The sequence below is a fragment of the Oncorhynchus masou genome, chromosome 10 (genome assembly GCF_036934945.1).
Source record: "Oncorhynchus masou masou isolate Uvic2021 chromosome 10, UVic_Omas_1.1, whole genome shotgun sequence".
NCBI classification, from domain to species: Eukaryota; Metazoa; Chordata; class Actinopteri; order Salmoniformes; family Salmonidae; genus Oncorhynchus; species Oncorhynchus masou.
This window is the reverse complement of record NC_088221.1, coordinates 30,073,482-30,089,408: the sequence shown is the minus strand read 5'-3', so window position 1 is coordinate 30,089,408 and position 15,927 is coordinate 30,073,482. Positions and strand designations below refer to the sequence as shown.

The following is a 15,927-nucleotide window of genomic DNA, read 5'->3' as shown; positions in this document are numbered from 1 at the left end:
AAGGAAGCATTTCATGGTAAAGTCTACACTTGTTGTATTCGGCATATGTGACAAATAAAGTTTGATTTGATTTGATATGCAGCTGTAAAAGTGGAAATGGAAATGAAAAGGCCTGATGGTGGCGCTAGAAGAAAGGTAAAGTGGTCACCAAATCAATAGGTTTCTTACACTTGGGGTCTTGATTGTGCACAACACATTTTTATGGCAATCCAGTCATTACTTTGAGATATATCTTGTTCTCAGTCTGTTCTCAGTCTTGTTCTCAGCCTGTGGGCATCATGTGTGTAGTGATCCAGTATCCATAGCGATGCCATTTAACAGTTATCACTGGCCCTCGCTCAGCCTTACTCACCAAGAGCTCAGGACCAAGCCTTCTTGCTAGCAAAGTCCCTGATCAAGTCTTTGAAGTCCAGCTTTCTAGCTAACTGCCGTTCAATGGACAGCATGGCAAGACTGCAAAGCCTGTCCTGGGACATAGTGGACCTCAAATAGTTTTCTATCAATAGTTTAGTTTACTGAAAGCTCTCTCTCCACCAGCAACGGTCAAATGAATGGGGCCAAGTCACAGGCAGTGTGTAAAATATACGTAAAGAAATGCACACTTCTACAGAAATGCTTTGCAGCTGCATCTTACAAATTGCATTCAGGAGACCAAGAGGGGACAAGTTAGGGGGGAAAGTGGCTGCATATACAGTGTTTAGGTGTCTTATTTCATTTGGAAACTCAGGTGTAAGATCTCTGGAATACTTCACGATCAGTGGTTGGAACACAGAACGGACTTTATCCTCTTTAATCTGCGCAACTTTCAGAACAGCAGAAAATTATTCTACAATTTTTGCGGTGGTGTGGAACCTAATGTCCAAGTCACTTATGATGTTGTCCATAGCAGTAAAAACACTATGTTCTGGAACCTAGTGGCCAAGCCACTTATGATGTTGTCCATAGCAGTAAAAACACTATGTTCTGGAACCTAGTGGCCAAGCCACTTATGATGTTGTCCATAGCAGTAAAAACACTGTGTTCTGGAACCTAGTGTCCAAGCCACTTATGATGTTGTCCATAGCAGTAAAAACACAGTGTTCTGGAACCTAAGTGATGTTGTCCAAGTAAAAACACAGTGTTCTTATGATGTTGTCCATAGCAGTAAAAACACAGTGTTCTGGAACCTAGTGTAAAAAACCAAGCCACTTATGATGTTTCTTGTCCATAGCAGTAAAAAACACAGTGTTCTGGAACCTAACCTAGTGTCCAAGCCACTTATGATGTAAAAAACACAGTGTCCATAGCAGTAAAAACACAGTGTTCTGGAACCTTATGATGTTGTCCATAGCAGTAAAAACACAGTTTCTGGAACCTAGAAGCCACTTATGATGTTGTCCATAGCAGTAAAAACACAGTGTTCTTGAACCTAGTGTCCAAGCCACTTATGATGTTGTCCATAGCAGTAAAAACACTGTGTTCTGGAACCTAGTGTCCAAGCCACTTATGATGTTGTCCATAGCAGTAAAAAAACACTGTGTTCTGGAACCTAGTGTCCAAGTTTATGATGTTGTCCATAGCAGTAAAAAACACAGTGTTCTGGAACCTAAGCCACTTATGATGTTGTCCATAGCAGTAAAAACACAGTGTTCTGGAACCTAGTGTCCAAGCCACTTATGATTGTCCATAGCAGTAAAAACACTGTGTTCTGGAACCTACCAAGTTATGATGTTGTCCATTAAAAACTTTCTTGAACCTAGTGTCCCACTTATGATGTTGTCCATAGCCACTTGTTCTTGAACCTGAAGCCACTTATGATTGTCCATAGCAGTAAAAACACTGTGTTCTTGAACCTAGTGTCCAAGCCACTTATGATGTTGTCCATAGCAGTAAAAATGTTGTCACAGTAAAAACACAGTGTTCTTGAACCTAGTGTCCAAGCCACTTATGATGTTGTCCATAGCAGTAAAAACACAGTGTTCTTGAACCTAATGTCCAAGCCACTTATGATGTTGTCCATAGCAGTAAAAAACACAGTGTTCTGGAACCTAATGTCCAAGCCACTTATGATGTTGTCCATAGCAGTAAAAACACTGTGTTCTGAACCTAGTGTCCAAGCCACTTATGATGTTGTCCATAGTGTTCTGGAACCTAGTAAAAATGTTGTCCATAGCAGTAAAAACACTGTGTTCTGGAACCTAGTGTCCAAGTCACTTATGATGTTGTCCATAGCAGTAAAAACACTGTTCTTGAACCTAGTGTCCAAGTTATGATGTTGTCCATAGCAGTAAAAACACAGTGTTCTGGAACCTGATGTTGTCCATAGCAGTAAAAACACAGTGAACCTTCTGGAACCTAACCTGTGTCCAAGCCACTTATGATGTTGTCCATAGCAGTAAAAAACACAGTGTTCTGGAACCTAATGTCCAAGCCACTTATGATGTTGTCCATAGCAGTAAAAACACAGTGTTCTTGAACCTAGTGTCCAAGCCACTTATGATGTTGTCCATAGCAGTAAAAAACACAGTCCAAGTTCTGGTAACCTAGTGTCCAAGCCACTTATGATGTTGTCCATAGCAGTAAAAACACTGTGTTCTGATGAACCTAAAAACACTATGTTCTGTCCAAGCCACTTATGTTGTCCATAGCAGTAAAAACTGTGTTCTGGAACACAAGTGTTCTCCATAGCAGAAAAACCTAGTGTCCAAGTCACTTATGATGTTGTCCATAGCAGTAAAAACACTGTGTTCTGGAACCTAGTGTCCAAGCCACTTATGATGTTGTCCATAGCAGTAAAAACACTAACCTAGTGTCCAAGCCACTTATGATGTTGTCCATAGCAGTAAAAACACTGTGTTCTGGAACCTAATGTCCAAGATGTTGTCCATAGCAGTAAAAACACTAACCTGAAGCCACTGTTGTCCATAGCAGTAAAAACACAGTGTTCTGGAACCTAGTGTCCAAGCCACTGATGTTGTCCAGTAAAAACACTGTGTTCTGGAACCTAGTGTCCAAGCCAATGATGTTGTCCATAGCAGTAAAAACACTGTTCTTGAACCTATGTGTCCAAGCCACTTATGATGTTGTCCATAGCAGTAAAAAACACAGTGTTCTAGGAACCTAGTGTCCAAGCCACTTATGATGTTGTCCATAGCAGTAAAAAATAGCACAGTGTTCTGGAACCTAAGTGATGTTGTCCATAGCAGTAAAAACACAGTGTTCTGGAACCTGATGTTGTCCATAGCAGTAAAAACACAGTGTTCTGATGAACCTAACCTAGTGTCCAAGCCACTTATGATGTTGTCCATAGCAGTAAAAACACAGTGTTCTGGTGTCCAACCTAGTGTCCAAGCAGTAAAAACACTTATGATGTTGTCCATAGCAGTAAAAACACAGTGTTCTGGAACCTAAGTGTCCAAGCCACTTATGATGTTGTCCATAAAAACACTGTGTTCTGAACCTAGTGTCCAAACTTATGATGTTGTCCATAGCAGTAAAAACACTGTGTTCTGGAACCTATGATGTCCAAGCCACTTATGATGTTGTCCATAGCAGTAAAAACACAGTGTTCTGGAACCTTATGATGTCCAAGCCTGGAACCTTATGATGTTGTCCATAGCAGTAAAAAACACAGTAAAAACACTATGTTCTGGAACCTAGTTATGATGTTGTCCATAACAGTCTGTTCTGAACCTAGTGTCCAAGCCACTTATGATGTTGTCCATGTCCAAGCAGATAAAAAACACAACCTGTGTTCTGGAACCTAACCTAGTGTCCAAGCCACTTATGATGTTGTCCATAAAAACACTGCTGGAACCTGGTAAAAAGCACAGTGTTCTGGAACCTAGTGTCCAAGCCACTTATGATGTTGTCCATAGCAGTAAAAACACTGTGTTCTGGAACCTAGTGTCCAAGCCACTTATGATGTTGTCCATAGCAGTAAAAACACAGTGTTCTGGAACCTAGTGTCCAAGCCACTTATGATGTTGTCCATAGCAGTAAAAACACTGAACCTGTTCTTATGATGTTGTCCATAACACTGTGTTCTGGAACCTAGTGTCCAAGCCACTTATGATGTTGTCCATAGCAGTAAAAACACTGTGTTCTGGAACCTAGTGTCCAAGCCACTTATGATGTTGTCCATAGCAGTAAAAACACAGTGTTCTGGAACCTATGTGTCCAAGCCACTTTCTGGATGTCCAAGCCATGATGTTGTCCATAGCAGTAAAAACACAGTGTTCTGGAACCTGTGTCCAAGCCACTTATGATGTTGTCCATAGCAGTAAAAACACTGTGTTCTGGAACCTAGTGTCCAAGCCACTTATGATGTTGTCCATAGCACTGTGTTCTTGAACCTGGTGTCCAAGCCACACTAGGCAGTAAAAACACTGTGTTCTGGAAAAAGCCACTATGTTGTGTCCAAGCCACTTATGATGTTGTCCATAGCTTATGATGTTGTCCATAGCAGTAAAAACACTGTGTTCTGGAACCTAGTGTCCAAGCCACTTATGATGTTGTCCATAGCAGTAAAAAACACTGTGTTCTGGAACCTAAGCCACTGTCCAAGCCACTTATGATGTTGTCCATACCAGTAAAAACACTGTGTTCTGGAACCTAGTGTCCAAGCCACTTATGATGTTGTCCATAGCAGTAAAAACACAGTGTTCTGGAACCTAATGTCCAAGCCACTTATGATGTTGTCCATAGCAGTAAAAAACACAGTGTTCTGGAACCTAGTGTCCAAGCCACTTATGATGTTGTCCATAGCAGTAAAAACACTGTGTTCTGGAACCTAGTGTCCAAGCCATAGCTTATGATGTTGTCCATAGCAGTAAAAACACAGTGTTCTGGAACCTAATGTCCAAGCCACTTATGATGTTGTCCATAGCAGTAAAAAACACAGTGTTCTGGAACCTAGTGTCCAAGCCACTTATGATGTTGTCCATAGCAGTAAAAAACACAGTCTCATCATGGAATCTCTTATTTTTCTTCTAAATTGCTAAACTGAGGTGCAACAGCCATTTGCATAGCAATCAGTGTTGCCGCAGACAGGAGAGACTCCCATCCATCTCAAAGAACCTGCATGTCTTCGTTTAAGGCTCTGATATTGGCTGCCTCAAGTGAGATTTTTCCTGACTGGAGAATCTGGATATGAACTTTTGGTCAAAAATAAGAAAAATAAACTGTTAGTTTTATTAGTAAATTGTAAATAAAATAATATAACAATGATGATAGGTTAATATAACAATGATGATAGGTTAATTTACATTTACATTTAAGTCATTTAGCAGACGCTCTTATCCAGAGCGACTTAATAATTGAATATAGATTTTTCTTAACCTAATGTTCTAATCATTTTTTAAGGCCCCTGTCAGTCACAGGCCCTTAGAATCGTCCTAACTTTTCCCCCCATACGGCGCCCCTGCTTGGTGTACATTCGCGGAAAAGTTGAGCGATCTCGCAAAACTTTGAAAAATAGATAGATTTCCCTGATTGTCTAGTTATATCGCAGTTGACATATTATTCATGGCCCTACCGACTCTAGGAGAATCCTTTTTCAAATCATGTGAAAAAAAGTATTTCACTTTATTTGGAAAGGCAAGTTAAACCTCCATATTTATAAAACAAACACGAGTCTTAAATATTAAGGCATTAAACCTCTCTCTTAAAGTCTCCATTGTACTGAAACTGAAAGATACTAAGAGGCCCATCCAATGTTAAAAAGTGGGCTCTTCTCCTTTTTCCAGATTAAAACCTGACATTTCAGTGGATTGACAATGGATCTCTGTTGAAAGTATAATATTTATGAAGAACATTGTAAACAGGGACGGTAAAATGATGTCACAAAAGCAACTAACAACAGTGTATGGAGGTGTATACACTAAACACAATTATAACCAACTCATTGAGGCTCTGCTCACAAAATTGGCAGTGACAATTACTTAAAGAAGAAATTAAAGAATGAGTCTGTCTGCCACCCATTAAATATCATACATGGCTTGAAATGATTAGTATATAAATAAATAAATGTATCAGTTTCACTTAAAGTCAAAAGGTTTGATTGACATCAATGCCGTATGAAATTCAAGTCAGTTGGGAACATGTTTTTGATGTACCAATACCTTGGCATTGGGTCTATGAACTGACATACAAAACAACAATTGACACATAAATTCGTTCATTTCAATTTCAATCCAGGAATGGATGTTATGTCATAATATCAGGGTTCAGATGGACCTGCCAATGTATTGTTAGGGGATCTGAAGAACCACAATCAGTCAACGGGAAACATCATTATACTCTATTTTAGGGCAATATCGGTAGACATTTTACAAATAGGGAGGTTCAAGACACTTACAATTCATTGCAGTAAAATGCAGGGATGTATTGCAAAAGGAAATTGTTAAATGGCCTTACACTGGGAAAGATGGGTCAACCTGTGGACATAGGAGGGTTGGAGTTGAGATCAGAATGAATGGTGGATTAGCCACTGTGGGGGGAAATACAGCACTTGAAGACAGAGGAAATTATTGAACTACATGTACAGTACATGTGAGCAAAAATAGCTGTAAGTAGCAATAGAAGTACTGTTGTCCGTTAGTTTACAATCAGGGGAGGGATGGTACACTCTTTCAAAAAAGGGTTCCAAAAAGGTTCTGCGGCTGTCCCCATAGGAGAACCCTTTTTGGTTCCAGGTAGAACTATTTTAGGTGCAATGTAGATCCCTCTGTGGAAAGGGTTCTATATGGAACACAAAAGGGTTTTACCTGGAACCAAAGGGGGTTCTTCAAAGGCGTTCTGCTGTGGGGACCGGAAGAAAAACCAAGGTATTAAAAAAATGTGTAAATATATAAATATGTGTGACAGCTACAGAATTTATCTGACTGACAGTAGCTCTACTGTCCAATGTTCCCACTGAGCTCATTCCTGCTCAGGGTGGAGCAGAGAGAGAGAGAACTCTGATGTCCAATGTTCCCACTGAGCACATTCCTGCTCAGGGTGGAGTGGAGCAGAGAGAGAGAGAGATGTAGACAGAGAGAGACTCAGGAGACTAGAAGGACATCCGCTCTCCAATCATGACCTTTCAATTAAATTCAAAGAGCTTTATTGGCATGGGAAACATATATTTGCATTGCCAAAACAACTTCTCTCTGCGTCTCAGCCATGACAAAGACCCCTCTCTCTTTCCCTCCCTCCCTCCCTCCACCCACCAACTCCATTCCCTCTCCTTTTCCCCAACCGTAAACAACTCAGGAAAGGAAGTTATACAAGCAACGTGTGTGTGTGTGTGTGTGTGTGTGTGTGTGTGTGTGTGTGTGTGTGTGTGTGTGTGTGTGTGTGTGTGTGTGTGTGTGTGTGTGTGTGTGTGTGTCATTTTTACTTTTGACTAATTTATCAGACGCTCTTATCCAGAGCGACTTACAGTAGTGAGTGGACACATTTCAGTACTTTTTTATACTGGTCGGGGGAATGTGCCCCAGTGAACCAGTACATGATAAAACAGTTTCCTTCCTGACAGGAGCAGAGATCCCTGCATCTAAATAAAGTAACACATACACACACAGGGGGGGTAATTAACAGGCAGGAAGCGGATCTGCTGAAACATGTCTCAGGGGGTAGAATGGAACTACGCTAACGACTAACAACTAAGGACTGATGGAGAGAGATAGCGTCATCACATTCACTGCGTCAGACCTGAACAGTATGGATATGCAGCTCCTAGCCAGTACTGTATGTTATTAGAAAGTAGGTAGTTAGAGCCATGAATGCTGATTGGCTGAAAGCTGTGGTATATCAGAAAATATACCATGGGTATTAAGCAAAATTACTTATTTACTGTTCTAATTTCATTGGTAATCAGTTTATAATAGTAATAAGACACCTCTGGATTGGTTGCGTTGTGCCTAAGAACAGGACTTAGCAGTGGCATATTGGCCTGCACCACAACACCTTGGAACATATTGCATAAAAGACATCCAAGTGAGTTTTTTACTTTTACTGTTGAAAAGCGATATCCTAAGTATAAATACAGTAAAGTACAAACACTAAAGGGTAAAAAAAAACACAACTGCAGACACAACTGCAAACTTCAAGGTGTAGGGCATTCAAGGAGTAGGGCATTCAAGGAGTTGGTCTGATGGGAATCTGATGTCGTCAGTCAGGGTTGCTTGAGGAATTACAATAGAGGAGCAACAGAGAACAAAAGAGGAAAGGTGTAGTAATATCTAACAAGTAACATCTAACAATACACACAAATCTAAGTGAAGGAATGGAATTAAGAATATATAAATATATGGACGAGCAATGTCAGAGCGGCATAGACTAAGATACAGTAGAATAGAATACAGTATATACATATGAGATGAGTAATGCAAAAAATGTACATCATTAAAGTGGCCAGTGATTTCAAGTCTATGTATATAGGGCAGCAGCCTCTAAGGAAATGGTGAAGGTTATTTAACAGTCTGATGGACTTGAAATAGAAGCTGTTTTTCAGTCTTTCGGTCCCATCTTGATGCACCTGTACCGACCTCGCCTTCTGGATGATAGAGGGGTCAACAGGCAGTGGTTGTTGTCCTTCATCCATCCTGTGTGGCTCAGTCGGTAGAGCATGGCGCTTGCAACGCCAAGCGTCGTGGGTTCAATTCCCGCTGGGACCACCCATATGCAAAAGTAGTGGCCCCAGCCGACTTGTAAGTCGCTTTGGACAAAAGCGTCTGCTAAATGGGATATATTATTATTATATTATTGTCTGTTTGACCTTTCTGTGATATCGGGTGCTGTAGGTGTCCTGGAGGGCAGGTATTTTGCCCCCGGTGATGCGTTGGGCAGACCGCACTACCCTCTGAAGAGCCCTGCAGTTGCGGGAGGTGCAGTTGCCGTACCAGCCCGATAGGATGCTCTCAATTGTGCATCTGTAAAAGTTTGTGAGGGTTTTAGGGGCCAAGTCTCCTGAGATTGAAGAGGTGCTGTTGCACCTTCTTCACCACACTGTCTGTGTGGACCATTTCAGTTTGTCAGTGATGTGTACGCAGAGGAACTTGAAGATTTACACCTTCTCCACTGCGGTCCCGTTGATGTTGATAGGGGGGGGGGGATGCTCCCTCTGCTGTTTCCTGAAGTCCACGATCAGCTCCTTTGTTTTGTTGATGTTGAGAGAGAGGTACCACTCTCTCAGGGTCCTCCCTGTAGGCTGTCTCGTCACTGTTGATAATCAAGCCTACTACTGTTGTGTCATCTGCAAACATGATGATTGAGTTGGAGGCGTGCATGGCCATGCAGTCATGGGTGAACAGGGAGAACAGGAGGCGGCTGAGAATGCACTCCTGTGGGGACCCAGTGTTGAGGATCAGCAAAGAGGAGGTGTCCTTCACCACCTGGGGGTGCGGCCCGTTAGGAAGTCCAGAACCCAGTTGCACAGGGCGGGGTTCAGAACCAGGGCCTCCAGCTTAATGATGAGCTTGGAGGGTACTATGGTGTTGAATGCTGAGCTGTAGTCAATGAACTGCATTCTTACATAGGTATTCCTGTTGTCCAGATGGAATAGGGCAGTGTGATGGCGATTGCATCGTCTGTGGATCTATTGGTGCGGTAAGCAAATTAAAGTGGGTCTAGGGTGTCAGGTAAGGTAGAGGTGCTATGATCCTTGACTAGTCTCTCAAAGCACTTCATGATGACAAAAGTGAGTGCTAAGGGGCGATGGTCATTTAGTTCAAATACCTTTGCTTTGGGTACAGGAACAATGGAGCCAATTTGAAGCATGTGTGGACAGCAGACTGGGATAGGGAGAGATTGAATATGTGTGTAAACACTGCAGCCAGCTGGTCTGTTCATGCTCTGAGGACGTGGCTAGGGATGCCGTCTGGGCAGGCAGCCTTGCCAGAGTCAACACTTTTAAATGTCTTACTCACGGCGGTCATGGAGAAGGAGAGTCCACAGGTCCTTGGTAGCGGGCCACGTCGGTGGCACTGTGTTATCCTCAAAGCAGGCGAAGAAGGTGTTTAGCTTGTCCGGAGCAAGACGTCGGTGTCTGCGACATGGCTGGTTTTCCTTTTGTAGTCCATAATTGTCTGTAGACCCTGCTACATACGTCTCGTGTCTGAGCTGTTGAATTGCAACTCCACTTTGTGTCTATACTGATCTTTTGCCTGTTTGATTGCCTTACGAAGGGAATAAATACACTGTTTGTATTCGGCCATATTCCCAATGACCTTGCCATGGTTAAATGGTTCATGCTTTCAGTTTTGTGTGAATGCTGCCATCTATCCACATTTCTGGTTAGGGTAGGTTTTAATATACACAGTGGGTACAACATCATATATACTTCCTGATAAACTCAGTCACCGTATCAGTGTATTCGTCAATGTTATTCTCTGAGGCTACCCGGAACATAACCCAGTCTGCGTGATCAAAACAATCTTGAAGTGTGGATTCAGATTGGTCAGACCAGCGTTGAATAGTCCTTAGCACGGGTACTTCCTGTTTGAGTTTCTGCCTATAGGAAGGGAAGAGCAAAATGGAGTCGTGATCAGATTTTCCGAAGGGGGGGCGGGGGAGGGCCTTGTAGGGCCTTGTGGAGTAGCAGTGGTCGAGCATTTTAGCAGCGCCAGTACTATAGTCGATATGTTGATAGAACTTCAGTAGCATTTTCCTCAATTTGACTAGAAGTCCACTCCAACTACCTCTTCTCCGCCGGTGTTGTTTTGGATCAGCTTCTGGAATCAATACAATTGCCTGGGGGTACGAACAAAGGATCCGATTCAGGAAAGTTGTATTCCTGATCGTAATTCTGGTAATGCTGGTGAGTTACTGCCACGCTGCTGTCCAAAAGTTCTTCCCAGCTGTATGTAATAACACAAAAAAATTCCTGGGCTAATAATGTAAGAAATATCACATAAAAAACTAAATACTGCAAAGTTGCCTAGGGGCTAGAAGCAGAACTGCCCTCTATCTGTGCCTTAACAGAACTGAGTATTTTTCTAAAATGTTTAATGAGTTGGAGAACACATTGGGAGGGATCTTAGACCATTGCTCCATACAGAATCCTTGATGTCCTTCATCTGTGTCACGCCCTGATCTGTTTCACGGGTTCCTGTGATTGTCTCCACCCCCTCCAGGTGTGGCTTGTTTTCCCCAGTGTATTTATCCCTGTGTTTCCTGTCTCTCTGTGCCAGTTCATCTTGTATGTTAATCAAGTCAACCAGCGTGTTTTCCCGTACTCCTTTTGCTATTCTCTTTTTGATAGTCCTCCCGGTTTTGACCCCTGCCTGACTCTGGACTACTTTCCTGCCTGCCTGAACATCCTGCCTGCCCTGAGCTTGATTCTGCCTGCCCTTCGGTACCTTTTGGACTGAACTGTTTTTGACCATTTTGCCTGTCCACGACCATTCTCTTGCTCTATTGGATTAATACATATTGTAAGACTCCAAACATCTGCCTCCTGTGTCTGCATCTGGGTCTCGTCTTATGTCATGATAATCTGTGCTTATGAACTGCCCTCTTCAATTCAAACTATAGATTTCAATGGGTTTCAAGTCCAGAGACATTGCAAAATGTTGATTGTGGAAAATTAACCATTTCTTTGTGGATATTGATGTGTGCTTGGGGTTATTGTCTTGCTGGAAGATCCACTTATGGCCAAGTTTCAGCCTCCTGGCAGAGGCAACCAGGTTAATGGCTAAAATGTTCTGGTACTGTGTAAAGCTCATGATGCCGTTGACCTTAACAAGGGCCCCAGTTCCAGTGGATGCAAAATAGCCCCATAACATCAAAGATCCACCACCTTATTTTACAGTAGGTATGGGGTTCTTTTCTGCTCATGCATTCTCATTTAAACGCCAAACCCACCACTGGTGTGCGAGGCCAGACCTCTTTTTTCATGTCATCCAACAAAAGTAAACACCTGGAGTTGGCTAGACGGCATTAGCATATGGATTGGAACCTGTGATTTGGCCAGATGACCTGAAAATGGACCTCTTTGGCCATGTACACCAGTGGTGGGTTTGGTGCAACAAAGCAAACATTGGTGTCATATGAAGCTTTACCGCTTGCTCTGTTATACAAGTATTTTGATTTCAATTATTTTCTTAACATTCATTTATTGAAAATATAACATTTTAGATACAATTTATACAGTGAGCGCCAAGAATATTGGAACATACCGATGCTAACCCCAGTTATTGTAATGGTGAGAGGTTAGCATGTCCAAAGTGCTGGGGTACATAGCCAAAACAACAAAAAATGTGTACCAGGACATTTTTGTTTTGGCTCTGTACAGCAGCACTTTGGTTTTGAAATTAGATCATTTGAGGGTATTTTCATCCATATCGGGCGAACAGTTTTGAAATTACAACACCTTTTGTACATACCGTAATTGCTGGACTATTAAGCACACCTGAATATAAACCACACCCACTGAATTATTAAAAATATGTATTTTGTACATAAATAAGCCATGTCTATAAGCCGCAGGTGCCTACCGGTACATTGAAACAAATGAATTTTACACAGCCTTTAAACGAAACACGGCTTGTAACAAAAATAAATAGGCTTTAACGAAACACGGCTTGTAACAAAAATTAAAACAGTAGCCTACCAAGAAAGTCATTGGTCACTATCTTCCTCCTCCTGTGCACTGAAACCACTGAAGTCATCTCCTTCGGTGTCGGAGTTGAATAGCCTCAGAATTGCTTCTTCCGATGTTGGATCGTTTTCATTGTCGCTCTCGTCACTTTCATCTGGAGGCAAATACCCGGCTGAGCTCATGCTGCCCCTTCAACACGCAGCAGTCCAGCCTTTCGAAACCCGTTGATGATAGTGGATTTTTTGACAATGCTCCACGCTGTCAGGACCCACTGGCAGACTTGACCATAAGATGCTCTTCGCCTGCGGCCCGTTTTAGTGAAGGATTTCTCCCCACTTGTCATCCAAGCCTCCCACTGAACAAGGAGTGCCACCTTAAATGCGCAATTTACACTGATGTCGAGTGGCTGCAAATACTTTGGGCCATCTGCTTTTCTTCCCTCTGAAAGCTTTTGTTGTCTTTTTGCACTGAGTCAGTTCCTCACGCTGCTGTTTCCAACGTCTTATCATCGACTCATTAAGGCCAAGCTCCCATGCAGCAGCTCTATTTCCTTTTCCAACAGCCAGATTTATCACCTTCAACTTGAAAGCTGCATCATATGCATTTCTCCGTGTCTTTGCCATGATGAGGGTGACAAAATTACTAACCTAATCAGAATGATGGGAAGTTTGAGCGCGCTCAATTTACGTCACATCATGTGACGGTGCTCAGTTTTTTGGCGGCATGAATCTTGTGAAAGCGGAAAAAATCCATAAATTAGCCGCGTCATTGTATAAATCGCGAGGTTCAAAGTGTGGGAATAAAGTAGCGGCTTGTAGTCCGGAAATGATGGTAGTCCCCCAATTTTAGGGGACCAAAAGTTTTTGGACAAATTCACTTATGTGTATTAAAGTAGTCAAACACTTTGTATTTAGTCCCATATTCTTAGCACACACTGATGACATCAAGCCCGTGACCCTACAAACTTGTTGGATGCATTTGCTGTTTGTTTTGGTTGTGATTCTGATTATTTTGTGCCCAATAGCAATGAATGGTTAATAATGTATTGTGTCATGCTGGAGTCCCTTTTATTATAAATAAGAATATAATATGTTTCTAAACACTTCTACATTAATGTGGATGCTACCATGATTACGGATAGTCCTGAATGAATTGTGAATAATGATGAGTGAGAAAGTTACAGATGCGCAAACATCATACTCACAAGACATGCTAATCTCCCACCATTACAATAACAGGGGAGACTAGCATTTTATATCATACCCCAAGACATGCTAACCTCTCACCATTACAATAACAGGGGAGACTAGCATTTTATATCATACCCCAAGACATGCTAACCTCTCACCATTACAATAACAGGGGAGGTTAGCATTTTTGGCGAGGTATAATATTATGCTTTTAGATACAAAAGTAAAATATACACTGAGTGTACAAAACATTAGGAACACCTCCCTAATATTGAGTTGCACCCCTTTTGCCTTCAGAACAGCCTCAATTCATCAGGGCATGGACTCCACAAAGTGGCAAACATTCCACAGGGATGCTGACCCATGTTGACTCTAATGCTTTCCCACAGTAGCTTCAAGTTGGCTGGATGTCCTTTGGGTGTCGGACCATTGTTGATACACATGTGAAACTGTTGAGCATGAAAAACCCAGCAGCATTGCAGTTCTTGACACCCTCAAACGGGAGCCCCTGGCACCTACTACCACACCCCGTTCAAAGGCACTTAATATATTTTGTCTTTCCCTTTCACCCTCTGAATGTCACATATACACAACCCATGTCTCAACTATCTCAAGGCTTAAAAATCCTTCTTTAATGTTTAACCTGTCTCCCTTCATCTACACTGATTGAAGTGGATTTAACAGGTGACATCGATAAGGGATAATAGCTTTTGCCGAGTTCAAAGCAACTGGGAGCTCGGATCTCCGAACTTGAAAATCTCCGACTAGAGTGTGTGCAAAACAACTGGGAACTCTGGGAAAAAAACATGCTCAGACTAGGAAAAATCCATTTGAACAGTCATCCAATTTGGAATTCCAACTTGGGAACTCTGGCCTCTTTCTAGAGCTACGACTTTCCCACCTGAAGATCACTGTTGTCATGATTTGACCTTGTATTTTTCAGAGTTCCCAGTTGTTTTGAAAGTGGCATTTCACCTAGATTCACCTTGTCTGCGTATGTCATGGAAAGAGCAGGTGCTCCTAATGTTTTGTACACATGGTCTTTTTTTTGTCTGGGTTGTCCCTGTAGTGACCACAACAAGGTTTCAGATGGTCCCAGGCTGTACTTTCATCAAGTTTGCATCAAGTAGGTCAAAACCTATAAAGTAGGCCCACAACTGTACAGTCTAATTCAGGCTTTACATCTCAGCAGTACTGCAGAGCAGCAAACAAAGACAACTTTTGCTCATATCTCATTGTGAATAGGCCTAACCAGAGTGATCATCACTGCCCCAGCTGTTCAGTAGCCTAATACAATATAACTCAAGTAGGCCATAAAGTGATTGTTAGATTGTTGCAGTAGTGATCATACACTGGTCTAATGTAAATCAAGTATGGATAGATGATAGTTAAGTACCGCATAACTCATCTTTGCACAACTACACCCCGCAGACAGACAGCGCTGTGCATGATCACTGAATGCAACAGACGGCAGCTTTGTTTGTCCTGAGTCAACACACAGACTACCAACACTTTTAAGAAGCAAATTTGGCCGATCATAACACGTGTTTTCTTTTCGGTACTCACCCGTTGCCATTGGTCATTTCTTCGGCCACCCCCAACATATTCTTGGCTGCAGGGGTATTTCGTCTCCAACGGCACTTTCTTTCCAGATGTTTGGGGCTGGAGTGGATGTATTTTTTGTTGTTGTATAGGCTATTGTTTACAGGCGATACTTTCTTAGTAATGGCGAATGAGCCTCGCCTATTTCTTTGTCGCTGTGTCTGGCTACTGCGTTAAAATGTAATTTAATCGGACTAGACCCGCCCTCTAAGCTTCTGATTCATGTTAGGACCACGATAGCCTACAGTAGACTAGTATTTACTGTAAATACCAGCTGCATCTATGGACAGCAGGTTAAATATAAAACTTCAACTTTAAACCTCATGCACCAGCTAAATGTTATTATTATATTGCGCTGTGCATTTCCAACATATTTCCTCGCTAAACATGGACGGATGTTTGCGGAAATCTACCCGAGCAGCACCGATTTCCCACAGTGAAAAATGTGTAATATTTGCAAAACTATTACACATAAATGTGAGCTCTAAATCGTATAGCCTACTTCTTACATGCTATTGGAGAAAATAACTGGGCGCAGTCGGGCGCTGCTCGAAAATGTTGTAGTCTACTGTA

General features: G+C 42.1%; 1 protein-coding gene across 1 annotated transcript in view; it reads right to left on the bottom strand.

The window, feature by feature from the left end:
• LOC135547490 (LIM and senescent cell antigen-like-containing domain protein 1) overlaps nucleotides 1-15,534 on the bottom strand; it is a 91,938-nt gene extending 76,404 nt beyond the window's left edge. Inside the window, exon 1 of the mRNA XM_064976550.1 lies at nucleotides 15,319-15,534. Within this exon, the coding sequence (XP_064832622.1) occupies nucleotides 15,319-15,356 (38 nt within the window). The 5' untranslated portion in view covers nucleotides 15,357-15,534. The remainder of the gene's footprint in view (nucleotides 1-15,318) is intronic.
• Nucleotides 15,535-15,927: the final 393 nt, after the last annotated feature.